The sequence below is a fragment of the Triturus cristatus genome, chromosome 6 (assembly GCF_964204655.1).
Source record: "Triturus cristatus chromosome 6, aTriCri1.1, whole genome shotgun sequence".
Classification (NCBI taxonomy): domain Eukaryota; kingdom Metazoa; phylum Chordata; class Amphibia; order Caudata; family Salamandridae; genus Triturus; species Triturus cristatus.
In genome coordinates this window covers 1,840,655,453-1,840,682,843 of record NC_140589.1, presented here as the reverse complement: position 1 = coordinate 1,840,682,843, position 27,391 = coordinate 1,840,655,453, and the positions used below count along the sequence as shown (strand labels likewise).

Genomic DNA, 27,391 nt, shown 5'->3' with positions numbered 1-27,391 from the left:
ACGACCACATCTGAAGCGCGGGGCGACTTACACAGGACAACACGTGATGCGCAGGGCGACTTACACACAACAACATCTGCAGCGCAGGGCGACTTACACAGGACAACATGTGACGCGCAGGGCGACTTACACATAACAACATCTGAAGCGCAGGGCGACTTACACAGGACAACACGTGAGGCGCAGGGCGACTTACACACAGACAAGACGAGCATCGCAAGGCGACTTACCAACACATCAGACCAACGTGCAATGTAAAACGACTTACACACACAACACAAAGGAGTGGGCAACCACCCACCAAGACCAAAACCACCCTCATGTAGGGGATAACCTGTGATGTCCACCCACCAGGAGACTAGGACGTCCCACTCAATAAATAGCGTAAGACTGTGGCATCACGAAATATGACACTTTTGATATTACTAATACAATTACATATAAAGTAGAACACTAATGACCTGTGCCCCACGCCGGTGAGCGATTACTCACCCGACTTCATCAAGGTCAGTACTTTTCCTGCGTAAGGAAATACAAAAAACAACAACTCCAACCAAACTGCTAGACTTCACAAAATATTTGGAGACATTTTGCATTTGAAAGGTAGAGAGTGACCACCAGAGTTGTGCCACACAGCATACACAGGTACAGTGCACATAACCTTATACAAACTAATGGTGGGAATAGCAAACATAGAGCCAAGACACCCCCTTAAATATACATAGCTCTCAACCTGCGCACGTACTGACGCTTGTTAAACAGAACAAGTAAGGAACTCGTCACTGTAAATACAAAAGTCACAAATGAATGTCGCCAGTGTTATCTTTCCATAGCTCTTCATACAACGACAGCCATTCAGGACACACCACACGCTGGATTGTGGAACTTGAGTATAAGACCGCCAAAAGTTTAAAAGTGTAATGAACCTTTTCTTTGCTGGAGAACACTTCTGCCGCACTAGATGTACCTTTATTTTGCTGGAAAACACATCCACCACACAGTCCGGAAAAACAGAAAAGCGAAAGGACTGCTACACAGCTGCTTGTCGTAAACAAGCCCGCGCCACCCAGTCCGTCACTCTTGGCATGCGACGAGATTTTACTCCTTTGTACAAGCTTTATTGTTAACTGTATCGCAGCACAAACAGAGCAGCGTGGTTGGCAATTACGATGGGAAGAGGACAATAATGTAGAATGTGCCAGCCCCAAGATGGCGGCACGTTTTCGGCATTGTGCCAGGTGGCCAGTGCACTTCAAAGAAGCTGTGATGCGCCAAAGAAGCAAAACGTCATAGTGGATCCCACGAGGAACAGTACATCATGAAGAGCCTGATGACTGTCAGTCAGCGTCACCATGCAGGTAGGAGTGCACGTTGGTAGTGACACGCGCCTCGTATTTCGATCAGCAACTCGGCAGTTGAAAAAAAAAAACGCTCCAAATCTCTGTGTCTCAGCGGAGACCATCAATGAATGACAAAAACGAACATTTCTGACCACTTTTGACACGCAGCTCAACACTTGAATGCGCTGCTAAAACAAACTGTTGGCAAGGTGTCCAGACGATCCATTTTTTGCAAAGAGCACACTCCCAATCATAATGTGAACACCATCATCGCAGAGCATGGAACAACTCATTAAAGTCCATAAGACACAACACGCATGACTTGCAGAGAGTCTATCTGCCACATTGAAAGGTGAATCTCCAAAACCATATCCTTCTGTGCAGATACTCAACGCTGTGCCCAAACATGTGCCAAACAACTAAGTGTGCACAACTGTTGTAAGCAAGATGAATACCTTACTGAATCTTGGGCAGTGTTTATTCCTCCAAAGGCTCATACCTAAGTTAAAAACACCTCCCTAAGGCCGTTTTGACAACATGTGGAGCCACACTGTCCATGTGTGGTACCGGTGAATAACATTCACTGAGTTAGGTCCATAACTCTCATCTTGAACAGCCACAGTTCCTTTACGCAGTAGATGCATCCATACCGCAGATACTAAAGGAAGTGGTAGGGTGAATCTTAAATCAGGCATACCCTAACATACAGACCATACCTGTGGTCAAGTCCATGGAGCAAGATCAGGCAGGACACACACGGTGGTTGGGGCAGTCCGATGACAGGACACTGGTGAGGCTAGCTTGCCTTTTACTCCATTCTGCTTCAGGTATTTTTCTTTCTTTTTTCTTTGTAGTTGCGCTGGTTACAATGGTTTCTTTGTAGTCTCTGGGTTTCTGTACAATCCATAAGTACGCTTGGGTCCAGGTCCGCTCGTCGCCAAAATTCTGTGTTTACCTTGATATGAGTCTTACGGAGTTTCTGCGTTTACCTTGATATGAGTCTAACGAGGCTTCTCTGGCTTTACCTTTGTAATGTTTGATTTGAATATTCTAGTACTGTTTAAGCCTGATGCTTTTCTTGAAACTCTTTCATTTGGATTTGTAGTGATTTTTGGTGTGTGAAGTCGTTGACTTAATGAATTGTCATGCTTTTCATTTGTTTGTTATGTCTTGATTCATTTGCTCATTGTCTTTTCATGCATCTTTCATAATCTAATGTATTTTCTATCTTGATTGCCTTATGTACTTTCATTTGCTTTGATTGTGTTTTGGTTTCCTTAGGAAGGGGGATGTGTTATGATCTACTGTTTGCCTTTCCCCTTTGCCTATGTATCTCTTCCCTACTGCTCAGCCAGAATGAGAGTTAGTGTGCTTGGAGATGTCTGGAATTTTGGATGATTGATGATGTAGTGGAATGCATGGGTGCCTGGTGAGGTTGTGAGTGTCAGTTGGAGTGAGCAGGCTGAGCAGCAGGGAGGCTGCTCCTGGTGGGGCATCACCTGGACTTTACATCTTCCAGTAACTTATCTGAAGCTGTACCAATGAATAAACCTACAACGTACTTATACATGACTTGGCTACAGGACTATCATTTATTTACAACACACATCTCAAATTGTCTTGGCTCAATCACATTCAGTCTTCTATTTATATCTGTAGCCATATATTTTACAACTAATTAGCTTTACCTCTTTCGTTTCCTTCTCATTTCCAGCTTTGTCACTCTCATTGTCTCGCCATCATCACTCAATGTTACTAAAAACCTCCATTTCTCCCTCTGGAATGTTTTTGATTATATATCCTTATAGTTTACCCAATCTTCCTCCATTTTAAATCTGTCATTCTCTGACATAAATGGTTATTGAACACACTTGCTACTCTGGTGCATCACTGTATGCAAAACATCAAAACGTTAAAATCAGTTAATAACATAATAAAATATTTTGCTGAATATAAACAAGAGGTGAATACCTAGGCTGAGAACATGAGCAATAGACTGACCTTTAAAGAAAGATTATAGAAACAGGGGGATGCAGTAGGTAAATAGTAAACTCCTGGAGTCAATGGACTTTTGATAGGAAACATAATGCAAATGATACATCCAAGATTATAAAACTATGAACAATAAAGGAAAATAAGTATTATTTTAGTCTATAAGATCAAGTCAGAGAAGGGGCTTTTTTGTCAACTGAACAAATCAAAGAAAGGAACAACAACAAAATACGGCCGAAGCCATGGAGAAAAGGAATGGCAAATACATTTGTTTTTCTAGTCTTGAGAATTAAAAAAGTCAGAGAGGGGAATATGTACAAAGAAGTGGCGGAGTGAGGCTTTAGCCGTCATGGCTTAATGCCTCACTCCGCCACTTCAGAAATGCAAGGCTGCACCATATTTGCAAGAATATGGTGTAGCCTTGCGTTTCCTCCTGAGCTGGCGCTATGCTTAACAGCCTAGCGCCAACACAGGCACCCTTGCACCATAGTGCAAGGGTGTCTGCGTGCAGGAGAAGATTGTGTATGTTTTGGAAGGTGTCTCTTCTTACACATAAACTTATCTGAAGCTGTACCAATGAATAAACCTACAACGTACTTATACATGACTTGGCTACAGGACTATCATTTATTTACAAGACATCCCATCAGCCAAACTCTAAATCAGCCCCAAAGTTCCTAGTTCCAGAATAAAGCTGCCATTTGACCCCTGCTAAATGTGAAATCTTCATCATCTATGAGTCCATACCTCTATTATCAGAGAACACAATTTCCCCAATTTCTTTCATGAATAGCTCATCCATTGCAGGTGTTTCTTTGAATTCTGGAACTTGTGGTCTTAGATTTATAATGAGTTAAACATGACTACAAAATCCAGCATGTAACTTTAAAACCCAAGACTGGGTGAGCTACTCGCGCATGGAAACGGGAAACTTGAGAGTTCAGTACCCCTATAATGAGAAATGTGAAAGTGCAAGCTGCAAATCGCAAAATATTATTGGCTCAAAAGGCAGGGCTGAGTGAATATGTCTTGCATGGCAAGGATCTGTTTGGTATCCATACCATCGCATCCCTGTGACCTCCCCTCCTCCACCTCTCCAAACGTTCCTTTGCCCTGAGCTTCTATAACACTGTCCAATCGGGCTTCACATTACTTCGCACAACACTTGTACATGGGCAGATCTGAATAAAGATACCATGTACTTAAAATCAGAACAGTGAAAGTAGAATGTGCAGTCTAATAACAGTATAAAAATGATTTTAAGACTGAATTTTACAAAGGTCAAAATGTAATGTTTCCAGCAAAAGCAATCATGTATCTTCGCCCTTTGAAATAACCATGGGTAGCAATTTTAAGACAAAATTGTAAATGTTTTCAGGAACACATTTTACACCGCTCCTTTCAAAGAGAAATGTGACCATGTAGTCTCAGGAAGATTGCACATAGCTCCAAATGTAAATATGTTCTTTCAGGCAACAGTGCTCGAATGCTTGTACTCTGGAGCTCATGCCTCGGTTACAATGAAACTCAGTTCCCCGGATTCAAAGCCGCCCTGACAAAAAAGCCAGAACTCGCTCATGAGTCAACTTGGCAGCAATGTCACTGAAGTCAGTGCATTTTTAGATCTCGGCTAGACAGCGCATGCGCTGTCTCGGAGGGAGTGTTAAATTCAAAATGTGGGCTTCAGCTCGACCATAGGCTTCCCATTTGCTGGCTCCACATTCTTTCTCCCATTTGTCCATAGCATGCATGTGTCATGCCAATTGCTACTATTCATATAGTGCTCCCATTCTAGAAACTGATTTAGGAACTACTTTTTTCTTTGCTTTTAAGCACGTCAAACAAGCACTTGTGTTTTCACTTGCTCCGAGCTCCATTTCTGTAAACAGGCCTGTAAATCTTTTTTTTTTGTAAAAAACTTTATTTTCATTTAAGGGTTACATGTAGACAGTGCACATAAGATGGAGTCCATCTATAAACTCCCCCCCCCCCCCCCCCAATCCAGTCCCTGGAAGAATAAATGAACCATATCCCATTGCTCATTTAAAAAAAGCATGTAAATCTTTGTTCTTATCTTGTCACATTTACTGTGCATTCAAAGACTGAGGTCAGATGTCAGACGCTGTTTTCCAAGGGCACCTGTTTACTTTTCTTTCTCTGACTTCAAAGTGAGAGGGTTTGTTTTGCTAATGATGCGGTGTTGCTTGTCTGTACCCCAACTCCCTCCCGCTACGCTGCTTGCCAGTCCCCTCATCTCCACCCTCATCGCTGCTAGCCCCCTCCGTCCAAAATTGCTTTTCCCAATTCGCACTCCCCCATTGCTTCTTGTTATTGCTTATTATTATTCGTTGTTCTCCTCACACACTGGCTTCACCTTCCACAATGTATACATTGTTAAACTGCAATAGTAGCGAAAGCGCATCCTCGTCCTTAGAGTTTCCTAGATTGCTTTTCATGCCACTGGCCCTCTGCTGCGTTGGCTGTATTGAGTGATTTTGTGCTGGAGGAGGAGATACGGAGTTGGCTGAGCACATGCCTTTTTCTTATGATCTAGTGTTTTTCTTTCCACAAGCCTTATCAAAAATCGCGCAGCTAGGCCATTGTTTGTCTACAGAGGGATGTGTGAGGACTTAGGATTCTGCGGACAAGAAAGTGGTCAACTGAGTGAAGTTAAAGACAAGTGTCTCACTCTGCCAATGCTTGTTCCCCTGCCAGCAAACACGCCTGCTCTCTCCGTTTAAATGAGGAGTTGCCATCTTTTTTAAACTTTCGTTGTTCTTTTATTTTTGTACCACAATGCTGTTACAGTCAGCAAATACCCAAAGTGCCCAATTTTAGTAAATGCGCAGATGATGGTCAATTTGGTGTGTGAGGCCTGTTTTCAACCGGGAGACAGTGCTCTACCCTGGCTGCTAGCCCATCCCGTTTAACAGAAGGAGGTGAGGTAGTGTACAAGCGGAAATTTAAGCAGAGAAGTCCAAACTTTAGGAAAAAGCGCAGAATTCTAACTTCGCTGGTACCTTGCTGTAGTGGCAGATTTTATTTACATGAGAAGGCTGAAGAAAAGCCATTTGGTGCTTGAAATAGTGTCTCCCGTCTAATTCTGGACTGTTGACATATTTTAGCGGCTTCCAGGGATTTCTTAGGAACACAAGTAGGGTTGGACGCTTCTCAATACTAAAAATTTGTAAGTGGCTCACTTTTTAGGTGTTGGCTAGAGACACGTGTTGTGTTCAATCTGTGGACGCTTCCCTCCCAGTCTTTTACTGCTCTTTCATGCCAGCTAAACAGAAATGAAATCCGGCCTGAGCCAAGCTCCGCCTGCCTCGTCTTTCCTATTTTCAGAGACAACAGCGCTGGGGCTTTGGTTCGTGTGTGCCCTTTTGTGTGTTACCCCACTCACGAAAACTGAAGTGGCTGTCATATGCTTAGGATTTTTACATGCCTTTCAGCCATGCTGCTATTTAGCAGGGCTAAAAGACATTGATATTACCAACGTCAATAGCTCTCGGATTGCTGAGATCGATTGGCTTTGCCAATGCTTGTTCTCTTTTGAAATCTTAAAGAAATGTTATACTGTTGCTTTAACATTACATAGCTGTTCAGCCTCCCCCCCCCCCCCCTCACCCCGCCTTTGTCTCCCCAAATTAAACTATATTGCGTTTGGCACAGATATTTCTCATTCTTGAACTGAGTCACTGGCTGCAGTCTGATACTCCACTGAGTGGACTCAAGCAGGTCTGCTGTCAGGCGCCTCAAAGTCAGAAAGATTAGCAGATGCTATTTCTGCGTCTGAGCCCATCTGCCATGACTCGCTCTACTCTTTGACTGCTGCTTGTAGCAACATGGAAGGAGAGCTGGCTGGGAAGACCAGCTCCCTCATGGATAATACACAGAATGAACTCTTGCGGGTAACAAGATAGCAGAGCGCTGACTGTCCGGCTGCAGATTCACCAAATAAGACACCCATGACAGAAATGCATGACTCGTCATCGGGTCTGCAATGATGCGAGCATAGGGTCCAAATGTGTTCATATATCCACAAGGTGTCACACTTAGCAGCCCTGCATAAGACCTGTGACATAGGATTGACTGTTAAAGCCACGAGCAGCTCTATGAACAATAAGCATGCAAGGCATGTTTTAGCAGCTCCTCTTTCACACTGAGCACCCTTTTCTGTATTAAGCAGAGGCGTTGGCCTAACGGGGAGAGGAGTTGGCCTAATAGCTAGGGCGGTCGACCTCGAATTTGGGGAACCGGGTTCGAGTCTCGGCAAGGACGTGCAATATCCTGTGATTCTGGGCAAATCACTTAGGGGCATATTATCAAGCACGGCGTTAAAATTATCGCCACTTTAGCGGCAGAAAACTGCAGCTAAAGCGGCGATAATGGGCTTGATAATATGCCGCAGAGAATTCCAATAGAAGCCCATGTTGACACCAGAACAGATAATTCTAACGCCGTTTCTTGATAATATGCCCCTTAATCTCTCCGTGCCTAACAAAAATGAATGTTCCCTCATGTAATGCAACTGGTGCTTGTATAAAGCGCTCTGATACCCAATACCTTCAGGTCAGGTTTGCGCTATGTAAAACTCCGTAAAAAAAACAAAACACTGATGTGCAGTTTGCCAAATAGGGCATTCCCTTATTAGCAGCTTCCCAGGATATTAGAACAGCTCCCTGGAATATTCAAGCAATTGGCAACATGGCTGCACCCTTATCTATACTTATCTATACTTTTCTCTACATTATCCCAGATATTTTATTTCCTGGCTCAAACGTTTTTGTGGCGTAAGAACTGGCAAAGGAAAAAAAAATGGGCATGCAGTTCACGCACAGCTTCTCGTGTGGCACAATTGTTTGTTTTTTATGCACCAATGGGATTTTGATCATATATTTATGTAATGCAATGCAGCAAGCCACATTGCTGCGCTGCATGAAAGGAAAACTACAAGAATGTGCTGTATTTAACATTATATGGCACATTCCTACTCTCTGTCTGCGCTGGCGCACAAAATCCTGCCTAGCGCCAATGAAAGCACCCTTGCACCATGGTGCAAAGGTGCCTGCACTGTAGGCAGGATTGTTTGTGCGCAGGAAGAGACACCTTCCTGCATACAAACAATCCTCTAAGTCTTTTTCCTCTTTCTATGTGTGCTGCAGAATGCATATTCCTCTTCGTTATGCCTCCCCTGGGGCGGCTTAGAATTTGACGCATTCCCAGGTTTACCACTAATGGTAAATCTGGGAACGCACCCAAATCCATGGGTGGATGCATGGGAAGACCCACGCTCCACCAATGGAACGCCTCCCTGGGGCAGAGTAAAGCAAGGCAGTGATTTGTACTGCCTTGTGTTACATTTACCAAACCATACAGGGCCGCACAAGATGGCCTTGCGTGGCTTGCTAAATGTCATTCTAGGTTTAGTTTTGCCCTTGAGCCCCCTTGCTTGGTTCAATGGTGACAAAAAACACATGGTAAAGATGCCTCCAAGTGTTTCAGCTATATAAACTTGTTTGCTTATGTTAAGAAATAATGCTGCAGCAGATCTGCAAGACTGGAATATGCAATCAATTCCGTTTAATAATGGTCTCTATAATGTACAGATTACTAGTTAATTTCTTTAGAAAACTATGTTGTAAAAACAACATTTTGCCCCCATTTTCTCCAAGTTTTTTTCCAGCAGGACAAACCAGGCTTCTCAAGCTCTTTGCAAAATGGGGATGATGTTTATTAGTAAGTACCTCCAAAGCAATTTGAATCACCTCCAGGCATTCCCAGTTTTGATGGGTAAGGAAACCAAGGTACAACCAGTTAGGGACATTCCCGGTATCACATAATATGATAATGATAATTAGGTAACTGGGATTAGAACTCAGGCCACTTCGGTAATGGTGTATGTCAGTAAGAGTTTCATCACCAGTGGCTTGTTGGTAGAAAAACCAGATGGATTATTGTTCTATAACAAGTAGGGGTGGGCATAACTCGCATAGCTTGCTGTAGCATAATTAGGAGAAATTCAGGGACGACCTGACTTGGCAGTTAGGGCTAGGCTATTCCTATTTGAGTAGGGTCAAGGCTGATTCGAAAATACTGGGTCTAAACTGAGGTGACTCGGTGTGCAAAATAATGATGAACTGGGACGCTGACCGAGTAATTAGCAGTGACTAAGATTAATTCAAGCATGCCATCCATCACTTTAAAAAAAAGGTTAGTGTGTCGCCCTAAGTGGGATGGGTATGCCCAGACGTGGGCCCAGTGCACAATGTGTCACTGGAACCAAGCTGTACTTGGCTGAGGACCTCTACTCAGCACAAAACCATTCCTGGGTTGCTGGAGTTCCAGTTCAGAGCGGACCTGGATTAACAGTTCAGGCTGAACTATTCCCATTGGAGCAGGACCACGACTGATTTGCAAACAGCTGGGTCCAAACTGAGGTGAAATGGTGTGAAAACACCTCGACAGGCACATATATAGTTAGGCAGGCCCTGCGACCTAAGCCTGGGATTCCTGATTGATGGGCCACAGATGGGAGGGTACATGGCTGACAGGCAAACATGCAGGCAGGATACCCTTGATCAATCCCACAGATATGCGCAGCTACATCATAATGGTCAGGGGTGACTGTCCCCCAGTAAAGCACACGTTGCAAGGGGGTATGCGCGCTTTGAAAAACACCATAAAGTCAGATGCCACAAGACCCAGCACACATAGTGATCATGCGCTCCCCACGCCAGACATCTCTGTCCACGCAAGGTTGAGACCCACCTGTAGTAACATTTGACCATTAATTTATGACTCTAAGTTAGCAACCAACATTCCTCACCATATGGGGGATTCCAGATACATTTATGGCTTGATGTAAACATTTACAAAAGACAGTGCTTAGACCTTGTGCCTGTAACTGTTCTCCCGGCCGAACTGTTTAATTAAACAAAACTGTTCCTGTTTTGGCAAACACCTCTTGTCTTCTGTTTTTATTAAGGAATTCGAACCTGAGCAACATAACGATAGATTGGGATGCGGCCCAAGTAATTACCAGCAGCAGAGATTAATTCAGGAATTCCAACCATCACTTTTTTGTATACTTGTTCCTTTCTGCTGGGCAAATAAGTAAAATCTCCTACTAATGTGTTAGTGCAACTAAAGGTGCATGCCACCCACCTACTATTCCTAGTACTTTAGATTTTTGGTCAGAATCTCTGCAACAGCTAAACCCTTGTTGCAAAGCATGGCCTCTCTCCACTTCAAATAAACAGTGACCAGCATCACTCATATGATCTGATATTTTCTAGAGAAGATATAATGAAAGTAGGATAATATACGACTTCTGTATTGTTTAACCACTACCTAATTTATTTCATGGTCACTACCTCAGCTGCACTGCCGACATCTTTCTCTGGAATGGAGAACAATGGGTGCCCAAGGCGTTCAGTTAATGTCTCCGATTTTGTGAACTCCCTCCTGGAATAACCTTGGTGAGACCTCTGGTCCTGCTGGCTTTAAACAGCAGGACTCAGACTGCTACACATAAGGCTATCTCTTTGTAATCTTCCCACACCTTGGAAACTGTTCCCTAATCTTCTGCATCTATGGCAATGCCAACATGGCTAAAATTCCGAGAGAAAACAACAGGTGTACCTGCATAAACAATATTGTTGTCGCTGAAACAACAGTTACAAGGGCCTTCTGATGCTGTTAATTGTCTAACCTACCTCATCTGGAAAACCTTTGGAAAGCTCAAACAGTTCAGTCAGACTAACAAACTTTTTCACCTCTCCTAGCAAGTTTAACGAAAGACAGGTGAACTTTTCCAGGAGATGGCATCAGTTGACTGGAGAGACTACAGGGGAGTGCCGCCTCCAACCCAGGTGTAAATCTACCATAAAGGTTACTGGAATACACTACTTCACAAGACTACAGCCAGTGTTCGGTCACCGACGTCTAGTCTTCGATAGGACAGCATCACTAAAGATGGCGTGCTATGTGTGATCCCCATGCAAACATCAATTTCCACTTTGCAGCTTGAAGAGGATTACCATTCTGTGTGAGAGCCTGAGCAAACCCATTTATTGCAAACAGAACAAGTTCTAGAGAAGTCATCAGGCAGCATGTTGCAATACATAAATAACAAAATAAATACACCCACAAAATTAAGATGTGAACTTTTTATCTATTTTTTGTACATCAATTGGCATTTTAATCCATTAAACACTTGTCTCCGGTTTCACTCCATATTCAGCAAAAACTAATAGAATGTGACTGCCTTCAGTGCATGTTCAACCAGCAGACCAAGCGGTAGAGCTGTGTGATCTCCACTCTAGCTCCAAACATATCCTGTAACACATCAAGAACTGTGTGGTCCACCAACTTCAGTCCACTGACCCCCATCCAGCCCATTAGGAGTTTAACTAAAGTCTTTATAGGACCTAGGGCTTTTTCTCTGCTTCCTCTTGACCTATGTCAATCTGTTCAGTAAAGGGAGACACATGAAACCTCCTCTTTCACTACCATCATCCCTCTGCACCCATGCTTCAGTCTGATATTGTGGCTCCAAGTAGCACCAAAAAGTAAGTGTCTGCGGTAAGCTGAGGATACTACAACTGATAGGTGCTGAGGTAGGTACGCTGTATTCAGTCTCAGTTGCATCAAAGTACTGACATGAGGATAGTGTTTTCAGCTTTTTCCGAATTAAGGTATTATGAATAACGTTAGCGTGAGGAACATAGGTGATGAGGAAGGAGTCAAATGACATGTGCATAGAAATATCATGATGAAGATCGCGTCTCAAATCTGAAAGTCGAAGGGAAAATATGGCCAAGATAGCACAAATAGGACAGAAAGTACTTCAACACCTGTTCGCAAGGTCTTCTTCTTACCACAGCCTTCCCAAGATGAGAGCAACAGCTACGTAATCTGATGCACAGCATGTAAATCCAGAAAAGGATTCGCCCTGTAAAACGAAATGGTTACTTACCAGTAGGAGTAGTTTTACAGCTTGAAGAATTTTCTGGATTCACATGCGACCCACCCGGCCTCCCCTACAAGGAATACAAACAGGTGGGGAAGCAAGTTATAATAATTATCTAAAGGACCATCTAAAGTATTAGACTAAAATCACAAGGAAAAAAGAATCCGAAGATGGCTACCACGCACAACGACCTACAGGACGCCGTCTGACATCACACAGGGGACGTACCTGGCACCAAATGGTGGTCGATAACGCCCAAAACAAGAAAAAAAAAAACACTATTCCAGACCCAACGACTAGATGGCGGAATAATGCTACCCTTCCAAAGTGTGATGCACTCTGATACCCATCCGGGTCATGTTTGCGCTATACAAAACTTTATAAATAAATAAATAAATACCAGTACTCACTACATATGAAAAACGCTGACACCTGATAAGGATATAAGATGGCATATCCTCTTAGGGTGGGATCAAACTTAAGTAAGTGATCTAGGGATAGTGACACCTCGTCAAGGGTAATAAGCACTATAACAATACAATTTACATTTACAATTAAAGAGTGCAGAAGAGGTGGCCACTGAGTAACAGATGGGATTAAGTACCCCCTGCCGTACATCATAAAGATATTGCAAGTCATTGAGGAGTTCCATGAACCATACGGAGTATCGAGGCTGAAGGCAGAGTTCCTTTATAATGTCATGGAACTCCAAGGGGACTTGTAATATCCTTATAAGATACAGCAAGGGGTATTTTATTCCTAATAATACATGTTCACACTATATCCCTTCCCACTTAAACTCTTGGGGGGATATGTACAATGAAGTGGCGGAGCGTGTTGTTAGCCTCCTGGGCTTAACGACACGCTCCGCCACTTCGGAAATGCAAGGCTGCACCATATTTACAAGAATGTGGTGCAACCTTGCGTTTCCCCCAGCGATGGCCTTGCATCAGAGTGCATGGGTGTCTATGTGCAGGGGAGGATTAGTTATGTGTAGGAAGGTGTCCCTTCCTGCACATAAACAATCCTAAAATGCCATTTTGTAACTTTCATGTGTGCTGCTTCATGCAGCACACATGAAAGTTAAAAAATTGCGTTTTTTTCTAAAAGAATTGTTTATGTACAGGAAGGGGCACCTTCCTGTACATAAATAAACCATGGAATTTTGCTTTTTCCATGTGTGCTGCACAAGGCAGCACACATGGAAAAAGCAAAAACGAGGAGAAATAATGCATTTCTCCTTGTTTCGCCAACTTAAGACCAGGATTTTCCTGGTCTTAATTTTGGCACTGCCTCCTATGTACGCCACCCTTGTACATAACGGGCAGCGTCAAATACAATGGGTGTTGCGGTGGAGCGGCCACCACAACACCCACTGCACGCCCATTTCACGCTAAACATAGCTTGAAAGGGTGCCTTATGTACAAACCAGCATTAAGCCATGTTATGTGGCTTAACACTGCCTTGTACATAAGCCACGGGAACGTTACAAAAAGTGCCGTTCCTGTGGCGATAGGGGCTTGTAGATATGCCCCTTGGTGTGGTGCTCCTTTATATTAAAGAGAGAGGATGTTCATAAACATAAAAATAATATTTAAATCTCTAGTGAAAAATTAAACACACCAAATAGCAGTAAGATATTTTGTCACAAAAAGATATGTCATATTTAAGAAAATGCTGTCTCTAGGAATGCATACAAACATGCAGAGAGATTCTATTTTTTCATAAATATATATGTGGTGGTGGTGGTTATTGCGCTGAAATAAATAAGCTGACAAATTGAAGCTGGAGGAGTGTGGTGATTCCTTGTTGAATTTTTATATATATATATATATATATATATATATATATATATATATATATATATATATATATATATATATATATTTATATATATATATATGATAAATATCTATTTTCTGCTTATAACTATTCATCCAGAAAAACAGATTAGAAGGAAAAGTTAGTCTTATTGTTGTTTAAACTGCAGCTGAAATTATGCTCCGTTAGTTGCCCTTTCCCTTGGCTGTTGGCTCTGGCAGCAGGCATTATGACATCAGAACTCAACTGTAATACGTTATTAGCTATGTCATTTCCTTGTTACAGGTGAATGGAGATGTCACAAGTTGCCTGTAATAAGGACTTAGAGGCCATCTTTTGTACAGGGATTAAAGGCTCCCAGAATGTTATACAGACATAAAGGCACTGACAAGGAACTCACATAAAATTGACTCCAACGGCGCACCCGGAGGTGATGAGCATGACGTGTCCGTCGATCTCGAAGTCGTTGTTGATGATTCTTACAGTGGCAAGGTAGACCAGCACGCCCGTCACGATCCAGATGGAAAGCACTGATGCCAGCGCGCCAAGAATCTCTACGATAGCCCCCCAACAGAGAAATAAACTCGTTTCAGAATAGACCTGCTCAGTGACAAGCCCGTGGTTATTACTTCACTTGCCTATCTGTGTGGGAAAACCACTGGCTTTAACAGTGTGTGCATGTCCTAGGGAGTTAGGATGAGAGAAGATAGACTGTATAAGAAGGTTTGGGAGGTTGAAAAACGACACTTACTTTACACACCTGAATCATCTCCAATTACATCCTCATCCTTGAGTACTATTCCTACCATAAGCCAGTGAGAGGTAAGTACTTTATTTCTGAAGCACAAGTATATGTAAACTGTCATCTCTTCCGACTCTCGTGTCACTGTTGCCAACCAATTCCCATGAAGAGCTCTCAATTCACACCACATCCTACATCCCACGTTCCTACGCTGAGACAACAGCAGGGTTACATGTGCACATATATATCATACACCTATCCTGCACTCCACACATGCACACACAATGGTACCCACAAATCAATATTTTGTGAAACAGCCTGGCTGGAGCATCAGTCCCGTGTTCAGTTTCTAGGTAGAAGGCCAGTGAGTGATGGCTAAGGCAGTGCCTAGCAGATATGGTCCTAATAAGAACAAGGTTTTGCCATTCAAATGTAAGAGCAATTATTTAGCCTTTAATGGATAGTGCCATCAGACAATTCAGAGCCTAGAGCTATACACTTGCCTGTGTCTGGTTTAGAGTTGGGTAGTAATGTAAAGTCTACCACTCTACAGTGGATGTGCTGTACCACGGTGGAAGTAAGTCTGCTGACAGTCATTTCCTTGGTAAATTTACCACCCCCACTAAGAATCTGCAAATGTGTGCACATCCTGATGCTAACATTCCCTAAAGAGATGTTGAGATATAGTTCTGCACTGTGTCGATTGCTAGCAGTTCTGTTTCAGTCATGCGTGTAAGGAACATGCTCAGAGATCCGCTGATGGACTGGGTGCTCTCTGTATCATCCTATCCTAGGCAACAAATGCACCAGAACAGAATAAATGGACCTAAGTAATTACATTACCCTTCCCCAAAGGAGAGGAAACACAACTGGCCAACTTTGTATCCAAAGGCATGATCCATTTTATAACTAGTTGGTAACTCCATTGTAACTCCTTTGCTAGACAGTAATTCAGACGATAACTAGATAATTGTTCGTACCTGATCGATGCCAGCCGAAGTTCATAGTCTTTGTAGGAGGACGAGTCGAGATCCACAGCGAAAATAAGCTGACACACATGCTGCCCAGATCTGTCAACAGATGAGCGGCGTCGGTCATGATAGCCAAGCTGTGCGCCAGATAGCCACCTGTAGAACAGGCAGAATTCACTTTAATAAGAGCACTTAGGCACTAGACTTAGAACAAGGCAGCAAAACAACTGAAGGTTAGCCTCTCAACACCCCTAATTGTATTTATGTAATCATAGACTTTTGCATTGAGGTGGCCACTAGTTTTCGGGGCACTTTGCAGCGCTTAGTTATAATCAGTGCTCAATTCGAGCTGGTGGTTGCTGGTCAGGCCCACCGTCACTCACTTTTTGGTGACTGTGTGAAACTGGGTAGTTGGTTGCGGGGGTGAAACTCTACTGAGGCAACAACCACAATCCTTGTCAGGGTGAACAACAAAAAGTCACTAGATTAACCTGTAATTAACCCTTTGGTAGTTTGACACAAAAGCAGTCAGGTTTAACTTAGAGGCAATGTGTAAAGTATTTATGCAGCACACAAACAGCAATAAAGTGAAAATACAACACAACAAAAATACCACACTATTTTACAAAAATTGAGTAAAATGTAATACATTATTTGACACAACAAAATCGAACAAAACATTTTGATCAGTAGAACTGGAGATATGCAACTTTAACATTTTAAAGATTTAAAGTAATTATAGCACCTAAATGCACAAAGTGTCACTCACAGTTATCTGGTCGTGCGAGATCTGGTGGTCACAACTTCAGGCCAACCACAATAGAGTGCGCGTCGGATACAGGCACCAGGTTAGTCCCACTGAAAAAGTTACCTTCTAAAGTCCAACACAAAGAGTTCCGTTCGCAGTGGAGGAGGCTGCAAGGATCAAGGAGATCACTGCGGATGGTCGTTGCTGTAGCAAGAAGAGCAGGCCAGGCATTGTGGATGTTCGTCGCTGTAGTGTGAAGATCCTGTCAGGCGTCGTGGACGGTTGTTGCTAGAGATATGCGTTGGCGGTCACCGCAGACTACTAATGCTGTAGCATGAAGCGCAGCTCTCGTATTATCGGTTGTCACTAGTGGCCACTATAGTGCCAAGAGTTGGGTTCAGCGGCGCGTCTTGTTGGAGGGTGGTGCGTGCGGCAAGATCATGGCACAAACATGCCTGTTTGCAGTCCCAAAGAACCCAAAACTTCAAGATTTCTCCTTTTCTTCACGGAGGGGTTCAACTAATGCCACACCAATGGTCCCAGACCCGAGTGGCACCTTTTGGGGGTCAGGAACTTCCTCCAGCAGAGGCTAGCAGGGTTTAGGCAAGTCTAGTTGAAGGTCCAGCTGCAAGTCCAGGCAGCAGATCAGCTGGGCAGATGCAGGGAATCCTCTGGAGCTTGTTAAGTCCTTTAAGCTCTAACAGGAGGTCAGTCAGCTGACCCTTGGAGTCACTTTAGCCTAAGATGTAAGTTGAAGTATCGACAGGTCCAGGCGTGTACTGAAGAGTGAGTGTGAGGGTCTCCTTTTTATACCTGGTGCCTACTTTGAAGTGGGAGAAGCTGCTGGAGTTTCCCTTTACCAAGGTGTCTGGAATTTCCTGCCGCCGTGCACTGGTCCCAGTCTGTCTGGGGGAACAATAGGCTAGTTTGAAGTCCTTTGTATGTGTGCTGAGACAGCTCTATTGAATTGCAGGTGTGGCAGGTAACAGCTCTGCCCCCTCATCCTTCCAGACATGGCCCATCCTACCAACACTCAGACTCCCTATTGTGTGGCTGTCTAAGAGGAATACAAAAAGACCAACTGCCAACTAAACCTAGGCATGTGACCTAGGAACAAGCTGCAGGCACCATATGGTTAGAACAAGAAAATGCCACCTTTCTAAAAGTGACATTTTCAGATTTTTATTGTTTTACAGAGTTTTATATAGCGCGAACTTGACCCTGTATCGGGTATCAGAGCGCTTTACATAGCACCAGTTGTGTTACATGAGGACACACATTAATTTTTTTTGACACGGGGAGATTAAGTGATTTGCCCAGAAACACAGGATGTTCAGCGTCATTGCCAAGACTCGAACTGGTTCCCCCAGATTCGAAGTCGACCGCCTTAGCCATTAGGCCAACTCCTCTCTCAAATTTTGACTTAAAATCTGAATTTACCATTGAAGAGTTTTTCAAATTACAATTCCTCGGACACCAAACATGACTTTCCCACCTGCTCCCAATAAAAAGTTATCACTTATTAAAGATAATAGGGTAACCTAATGTTATCCTATAGGAGAGGTATGCTTTGCAGTAGTGAAAAACACATTTATGAGTCTTTCACTACCAGAACAAGTAAAACTTAAAGTACACGTCCAACCTTTTAAATATAATGCACCCTGCCCTGTGGGCTGTTAAGGGGCTATGTAAGGAGTGACACATGTATCAAAAAGGATGGTTTGGGCTTGGCAAAAGTTTTAGTTTATCAGGTCGAAATGGCAGTTTAAAACTGCACACACAGGCTGCAATAGCAGGCCTGGGACATGTTTGAAAGGCTACTTAAGTGGGTGGCACAATTATTGCTGCATTCCTTCTAGTAGCATTTCATTTACAGGAAATGAATGAAATGAAATGAAAATAGAATTTCTAGAGCGCAACAATTACCCAAAGGTATCTCGGCGCTGACCCATAATGCAAAACCAGAACTATTATAAAAGATACTGGGACTATTTGCTAAAGAGCCAGGTTTTTAGATTTTTCCTGAATTCCAATAGGTTTGCCTTGAGTTTTAGTTCTGTGGGGAGTGAGTTCCACAACCTGGATGTACATGATACAAATCCTCTCCCACCCCAGTTAGCTGTCTTAAATCTGGGAGTTACAAGATTTCCAGATTTGGAAGAGCGCAGAGAGCGTGCTGGGGTATAATGTTGAAAACGTTGTATCAGATAGTCAGGGCCAACACCCTGTTGTGCCCTGAAGGCAATACAAAGTGCTTTAAACTGAATCTATTTGCCTATAGGGAGCTAATGGAGTTAAGCCAAAGCTTTGAGAAGCAGATTTGTGTTTTGGGATGCCTAGCAGTAACTGAGCTGCTGCATTTTGTAGCATCTGTACCTTCTGCAGAAAGCGCTTTTGAATATTCACAGACACTGATTACCTGTAATACAACTTTATTAGGGACTTACAAAATAAATTAAATGTGGCAATTTGGTGTAAGCCAATTTTACCATGTTTAAAGGAGAGAGCACAGGCATTTAGCACTGGTTAGTGGTGGCAAAGTTCGTAGAGTCTAATGGCCAACAAAAACAAATTCGACAAAATAGGAGCAGTGAAAAAAAAGGTTTGGGGGATGACCACCGTACGGCTCACAAGTCTAACAGGGACCTGCACTTATTTTTCCTCATCAGACATTTCCCAAGAGCAAGACAAAGCGGAAAGAAGTAGAAATCAAAAGACTGAAAAAACGCCAGAAAGGGAGAATGCAGGATACTGCAAGAGTGAGACAAAGAGGTAGAGAGTCTCTGGTAGTCGATTAAATAGACATGAGGTGCATTCAAGACTATGCAGCCTTGGTATTTGGTGTGTCAACAAGTAATAGAGCCGGCCATGGGTTTCTAAGAAAGGGCTTTGGACACAGGCACTGATTCCTTTGCAAATTACGCACTGGTGATAGTTAATTTGAACTCTGCATTGTCTACTAATACATTATCATTTGGATGTTAATGCAAGATCATATTAATACTAAAAATAAACCGCTCGAGAACATTGCTTGCCGTCTCACCAGGAGTCAGCCCACAGGACTGTGAGGACCAGCAGGCCGCTGACACTTTGCTGCCGCCTCTTCCTCTGGGACTCCGCCCCCCTTCTGCCAAACTCTACAAGACGTCTCGTGGCCCCCGCTTCGCGGGAGCCGCTCGAGAACATTGCTTGTCATCTCACCAGGAGTCAGCCCACAGGACTGCGAGGACCAGCAGGCCACTGACACTTTGCTGCCGCCTCTTCCTCTGGGACTCCGCCCCCCTTCTGCCAAACTCTACAAGACGTCTCGCGGCCCCCACTTCGAGGGAGCCGCTCGAGAACATTGCTTGCCGTCTCACCAGGAGTCAGCCCACAGGACTGCGAGGACCAGCAGGCCGCTGACACTTTGCTGCCGCCTCTTCCTCTGGGACTCCGCCCCCCTTCTGCCAAACTCTACAAGACGTCTCGCGGCCCCCGCTTCGCAGGAGCCGCTCGAGAACATTGCTTGCCGTCTCACCAGGAGTCAGCCCACAGGACTGCGAGGACCAGCAGGCCGCTGACACTTTGCTGCCCCCTCTTCCTCTGGGACTCCGCCCCCCTTCAGTTGAGTGATTACAACGTGCGTGTGGGCACGCATCGCGGGACGCAGCGCGGGCGAAGCCCGGGCCAAGGGCGGGCCCGTCTGAGCCCATCCGAGTACGTTAGAGGACGGGACGGGGCCCTCCTCTTATCTCCTCTGGACTTAAATCCGTGAGTTAAGTCATCATTTTACATCCCTACATTGGATTTATTGTGTCACCTTGCAAGAGGTCCGCTAGGCACTCTTGTGTGTGTCTGCCTTCATTACTATTTACCATTAGTTGGTAATGGCCACTGCAGGTTTGGGGAAGGGGCGGAAGTCTCTTAATGGGACAGGAGTGGTCGGAACTTTGGACAATTTTATTACTAGGGCTACATCCGTTTTACAGAGGGAAATTGAGTTGACGGAAAAAAGGCTTTCCTTAGACCAAGAGTTTGTTAAACGTTCCTCATTGGGCACTATTGCCCTGGCAAAGTCGCCTGTACCTGTAGATAACAACTTGCCTAATTTAGCTATAGACTCCATTCCTCCTGATTGTAGAGGTGATGGAAACCTACCTTCAGCTGTAAATTGTAATGCTCGTAGTTCAACTGAGCGTGGTGAGTTTTCTGGGTTTGATTCCGCTATACTCGCGAATAATATTGGAACAACCAGATCTGGTCTGCCAATTCGTACATGTTCGATCTCGGATACGACCGAGGAAGCCAATGGCAAGTTGACAGATCAGGTTGTTAGACGCAAGCGGGGAGGTACATCTCTGTCTAATAAAAAAACAAAAATTCAAAAACGGGCAAATGTTGGGAATTCTGACCCTATGGCTAATTCAGACATCCAGCATACAGTGCTTCTTGCTGAGTCTATGACCCAAGGCATTGAGGGCACGATTGGGTCAGAAACCAGAAGAGACTTTTGGGCAAAAATGGAACAGATATTCACTGTGACTTGCCTCCCTATTCACAACAGACTTGATTCTATTGAAAAAAGACTCTCCAATTTGGAATTAATGTTTGTTGCATTGTCTGGGGGCAAGGAGACAAGGGTCGGGGAGGGCTTAATTGCAGATTCTGCTTCATTGAATAAAGATTCAGATGGGTTAAATCGCCCTAACCCCAAACCAATTAACATACCAATAGATTTGACAGTCCAACCCACCCCACAGGGAAACAGACTAGGTACTATTGTCCAAGTAGAACACAATGACCCAATCCCACTAGTCTCACTAGGGAATGCAAGGAGTAAGGTGAATCATGCTGTTGTTAATCCATTCCCCACAAGCTAATCCAACTGAAGCCAGGGGCTATAGCTAAATCTAAGTTGCCATGCCTGGACTTGCCACCTTAATCTGTTCCCTATGTAGTGGTCCTTGTGGGGGTACCTACCCTGAATTATGGATCAAGGGAGGCTTTTAGCGAACTTAAAAATAAGTGTACGCATTGGTTGAACTGTAACAAACCTCTTCCCAACCAGTGTAGAAGCGAAATACTATTTGTAAGACGGATAGATTGGGTAGGTCCTAGAGCCAAGGATATACAGGGCGACTGTGTTGCAATTAATTTTAGGGACCCAAGAATAGTGAGGTATATTTGTACAATGCAGTCTGGTAGCTCCGGTAGCCCTGAATCAGCCATAAAAGCACTTCAACTCACTTATTTTTACCCGGGTCCCTCTTCTCATGGGTATGATGCTCCTTTGAGGGGCTGGGTGGATGGTCCAGGAAATGTTGCTACTTTGAGGGGTTGGGTGGATGGTTTGGGAAATGCTCTGGACGGTCGTTTTTTCTGCCCTGGCAATAATAACCAAGTCCATAACCAATTCTGCCCGCCCCCACTTGAAACATTCCACCATAATAACAGATTTAGTGTTTTGGACCAAGTCGACTGACGCCTAGATTCTAGTAATTTTATTCTTATGGCTGGGGATCAGAAAGGGCTACATAACATCAAGGTGGGCTCTAAGGATTGGAAAGACAATCTTCCGCAGCAGGGGTCCCCAGAAGTATTGCCCAGTTTGAATGTTACTGAGGATTTATCTCGGAAAAGCCCTAGGAGCATCTCGAAAGAGTCACATACACTGCCATTGTTGGGTGGGTTGGTGAATGAATGTGAGCAGGAAAGTTCGGGTAGGGTAATTATTTCTCCAGCTACAAACAGGCATGCTAGTGATTTGACTGCTGCCATAGGGGAGCCCAAGATGAACATCAACTTACTTGGGCTGGGGAATGAATGTAAGCAGGGAAGCCTGGGTAGGGTGACTATCCCCCCAGCTACAAACAGGCATGCCAGTGATTTGACTGCTGCTATAGGGGAGCCCAAGATGAATATCAACCTACTCTCTTGGAATGTGGCAGGCCTTAAGAGTAAACTGATCTGTGAAGATTGGGGCAACTTTATAGACACCTTTGATGAATGAATGAATGAGGATATCTGTCTAATGCAAGAGACATGGGCTCTGGAAAACTTCCAACGGGCTGGTTTTGTGTCCTACAACATACTTGCAATAACTAGTGGTAGGGAGAGACCTTCAGGGGGCCTTAGCACCTGGGTGGCCTTGCATCTGGGTGTTACAGCTAGACATCTCCAAACTAGTTCACATGATATTCAATGTGTTCTACTTGATCTGCCTGGGAATACACATCTAGCCCTATTGAATGTTTACTCTAGACCCTCCCCGAGTGGCCGGGAATCCAAGGTTATAATACATTTGAATGACTACATTCTGACCTTGGACCCAGAGTACTCTGTGATAGTGGGCGGTGATTTTAATTGCCAATATGAACCACTCAGTATGTTGGACTTAGATGACCCGATTGTGGAAAATACACATTGGAATATTCCTGATCCCTTGATTCCCCTGGTCAAAGCCTGGACCTCATTGGTGCTACAGATCATTGCTCTCACTCTTTCCCTATCCTTGAGGGCATGCAATGGCAGATTTAAATCCGATAGACCTGTACAAGTTACCTTTAATAGAGTAGGGCAAACTTCTATTATAGATTATATTCTCATCGAAACAAGATCTTGGGACGAGGTGCTTGATTTTAGGGTGATAGACCGAGATGACAGCGATCATAACGCTTTGGCTACGATATTAAAACCAGGAAGTTGGAGACTGACCAGTTATGATACTGTGGCCACTACCATATCACAACCTCTCATCCTGTATAACAACAGACGGAGAGTAAAATGACCTCGTATCTTTGCTTGCCCAAATAAAATGGCAGAAACTTATAGACTGGTTTTGCCCCATCTTAGTGAAATGGCTGGAGTAGGGCTAAATTGCACCTCCACTGGGAGGGAAACAAGGCCGGTAGACATCCATAGCCAGCTCGCCTCAAAACTTTCGGAGGTGTTTTGTCCGGTTGGGAGTACGAGGGTTCAACTGGCTAAAAGCCAATTGTGGTATACTGCCGAGTGCCGGAAGTCAAAGAGTGAATTGATCCTAGCAATTAAGGCCAAGGACAAAGCAAGGATTAAAACACTACGAGCACAGTATAATCAAAAGATCGAAAGGGCAAGAAAGACTTGGGAGGATGACAAGTGGGAAGAGCTAAGATTAGCTTTACAGTACAAAGATTTTAAATCTTTTTGGGCTATTGTCAGTAATGGTAGAAAAGAATCTGTGACTACTACATTTCCTAACATAGCCCCAGCAGCTTGGGAAGACCATTTTGGGGGCCTATATTTAGGCACAAATTCCAACACATTAGCCATAACTGCCCCCCCTCCACCACCGAGTGTCGAGCAGAGGATGTTCCGGTGATCACGGCTAAGGAGGTGGAAATTGCTATCCATAAGTTGTTACCCAACAAAGCGCCGGGTCTTGACAAAATCCCAGGCGATCTCTATCGGTCAGAACCCAAGGTATGGGTACCGTATCTTTGTGTCCTGTTTAATTCTATCTTATTTGGTGCAGAACCCCCAGAAACCTGGCGTGGCGCTGAGATCGTGCCAATATACAAAAAAGGATGCCCACTACAACCTTCAAACTATAGGCCCATTAGTTTGATTGATATCACTCAAAAGCTACTTGGACGTATTGTCCTGGACAGAATTCAGACGTGGGAGGCAGAAAATAACATCTTGAGTATCCTGCAGGCGGGTTTTAGAAAGGGCACCTCAACTGTCGATCAGATATTCCGACTTCAGGTCCTTTATTGGAAGACTGTGAGTCTGGAGGGTGGCAGCCTCTACCTCATTTTTGTTGACCTGAGGTCGGCATTTGACCTGGTGCCGCGAGAAAATCTGTGGAGAGTTCTCCAGGCACTCAATGTTCCTTTGTATCTTTTGGATGTCTTGAGAAGACTTCACACAGAAAACTTTGCACAGGTCAGATGTGGGAAACACGGAGAGCTGTCTGCACGTTTCCCTGTAAACCGAGGAGTCCGCCAAGGATGCGTGCTAGCACCCACGCTATTCTGTTTATATATTAATGGGCTTATCAAACATCTGGAAGGCATCAAGGACACTGATATCCCAAGACTCGCCACGGGTAGGGTACCAGCTCTGATGTCTGCTGACGACACTTTGTTGTTGTCTCAACATCTACTGGTATCCAGCGTATTTTAGATGGTTTTGTGGATTTCTGTGGGGAAAGAGGTCTGGAGATTAATCTAGCGAAAACGAAGTTTATGATCCTAACCCCCCAAGCATACACGCCCGAACCCAGCGCTGAATGGCATTCCTCTTGAGCGGGTTCAGACGTTTGGATATTTGGGGATTACTCTCCAAGAACATCTTAGATGGGGGGGACAAGTTGCTAATTCCGCATTAAAACTGACCCAAATTACAGGAGGAATGTCTAAATTTTTTAGAGGATCGTTTTTCAAGCCTGTAGCACCAGTAATAGAAATTTTCAAAACCCAAGCTAGAGCAGCTTCTACTTATGGAGCAGAACTATGGGGACATTCCAAGATCTACAGCCTAAAAAGGATTGAAAATTCCTTCATGAGAAATTTGCTGGGTTTGCCCCCTAGCACCCCGCTGGTACCTATTAGGTTTGATCTGGGGTTGTTACCCATGGAAGAGGTGGTGGCGCTGCGGCCAGTGACCTACTGGAAGAGACTCTGGTCTAATCCGGAGTTGGGCTCCTACCGAGAAGAATTCAAGGGGGTCTGGCCCCAAATTAATAACAAGAATATTCCTTGGCTAAAGTACATCAGGGACACTTGTGTTAAGATCGGCATTCTAGATCTATGGGGTTCTCCGGAGGTCTCATGCTTGGCTCTATCTAAGGCAAAATTGGCAGAGCAGTTTAGACACTTCCACCTTGTGAGCCTGCATGTTAACTCTGGTGTTGGCAGATTGACTGCCCAGTTTCTTCAGATTAAAGTCGATTACAGGAGGGAGGTATTTTTAGATCTGATCTTTCCTGCTGTTGCTAGGAAGTTGTACTTCCAGTTGAGAATAGGCAGTTTACCGCTCAGGTCCTTTACTTCGAGTTGGGACCCCAATAAAATCACTGCTTGCCCTGCCTGTGGCTATCGAATGGAGGATGAAAAACATATTTTCTTCTTCTGTCCAATGTACCATCAGCAAAGAAAACGCTGGGTAAAACCTATTTGTAGAAACTTGGGATTCAGAGAGTGTGAAAAAGCCTTAAGAGTTCTGAAATACGACACCCATCCTCCAATTGTCTTTGCAGTTTCACGCTTTTTAAATGCTATGTTGATCAAACGTAGACATTTTTGCAATTAACTACTAAGCTCAAATATATCTCTGTAATTTTGGTATTTTTTTATACTATTTTATGTTCAATTGTGATTCGATTTCATTGTATTTTAGAATTGTATTTTGTCAAATTTTATGGTACTTTTATGACCTTTGTGGCCGAAATAAAGTTTATGATGATGAATACTAAAAATAAACCTGAGAATTCTTTGGGCCATTGCATTTAGGATACAAATAGATGTAGCATTTATTTTAAGGTCTAACAAAACCCATCTGCCTTCAGAATCCTTCTCCTATGACAAACCCTCAATATTTCAAGGTTCACCTCATAAAATAATGACCCCATTTTTCTTCTGAAATGTGTCCTAATTAAAAACATAACCCACTCACTGTCTTTTTTACTTCATCGCCTCATCAAAAGACAAATAGGATTCTTGAATCAGTGCAATATTAGCCTTAATCTAAGATACATGGGAAAGATCTATTTGTCCCTTGATGGGGTTACACAAACCTTTCACATTCCAAGACACAAATCTAAGCATTACATAAAGTTAAATACAGACCTTGGTAAAATAATGAGCTAGAAATATAATAAAACCAAAAAATGTGATAGACAACATGATGTGTAAGGCCACAATACACACAGGAAGTATATTGACACTATCAGGAGAGAAAAAGAGTAAATGAAAAGACACATGCACTGTAAAGAAAATGGCACCAGATTAAAAAAGAATAATGAGTACCATTGAAAAACCAGCGCATCACATCTCTAACTGCCATCCAACAACCCTAGTGAACTTCCAGTTGCTCTCATCTCACCTTTTGTGATACAGCTATTGTAACAATGTTGTAATGCTCACTGGAGCACAACTGGGGATACTCGAGCTACGGTATTTAAGTTGTGTTCCCTTTTGAAATCCTTATGTTAGGCAGTGGCTCAGGAACATTTTCAATTATAAAGTAGCTCTCATTATAGAAAAGGTTGGCAACCTCTGGTATATGCTATAACCATAGAGTTGATTTGGCCAATTTCACTTTCGTAAATGTGCATATTAAGAGTGTTTAATATGCCAACCCTTGACTTCTTATTTATCAGTCTCTAGATCAATAATGGTCTGAACTTCAATGGCTACTGAAGAGGTTTTAAAGGCTACTTGAGATATAATTTGGTTGGTTGCTAGAAAACTTCTCTTGTCCTTTGATTCAGAGCCTCCCCGGAGTGGAGAAGGGCTGCTTCGGCGGAAGCCTTCGGGTAGGAAGAGGAAATTATCACCCTTCTTCCGAGTCCTGGAGACCTACTCGACCACCAAGACCACCGGTGGGTCTGAATCAAAGGACACGAATAAGACGTGCCCAATAACAGTACATGTTAACCACCTCACTGTAGGTTTGGTGGGAATATAGGGTGCCTTTGTCCCTGATTCCCTCTTTTATACCATTTTCACGGTTCTGATGAAGCGCAAAGGGATCCATTAGGGACCCACGGACAGCACGAAACATGTTGACCATCCCCCACTTGTAAAACTTCATTTAACACTAACATGTGGGTTGAGAGCA

At 43.7% G+C, this 27,391-nt stretch overlaps 1 protein-coding gene across 1 annotated transcript in view; it reads right to left on the bottom strand.

Moving 5' to 3' along the window:
- SLC30A3 (solute carrier family 30 member 3) overlaps positions 1–27,391 on the bottom strand; it is a 102,113-nt gene that overhangs the window by 53,910 nt on the left and 20,812 nt on the right. Inside the window, exons 3-4 of the mRNA XM_085609972.1 lie at positions 15,850–15,996; positions 14,528–14,681 (exon numbers count right to left, since the gene is read on the bottom strand). Coding sequence (XP_085466098.1) covers positions 14,528–14,681; positions 15,850–15,996 — 301 coding nt within the window. The remainder of the gene's footprint in view (positions 1–14,527; positions 14,682–15,849; positions 15,997–27,391) is intronic.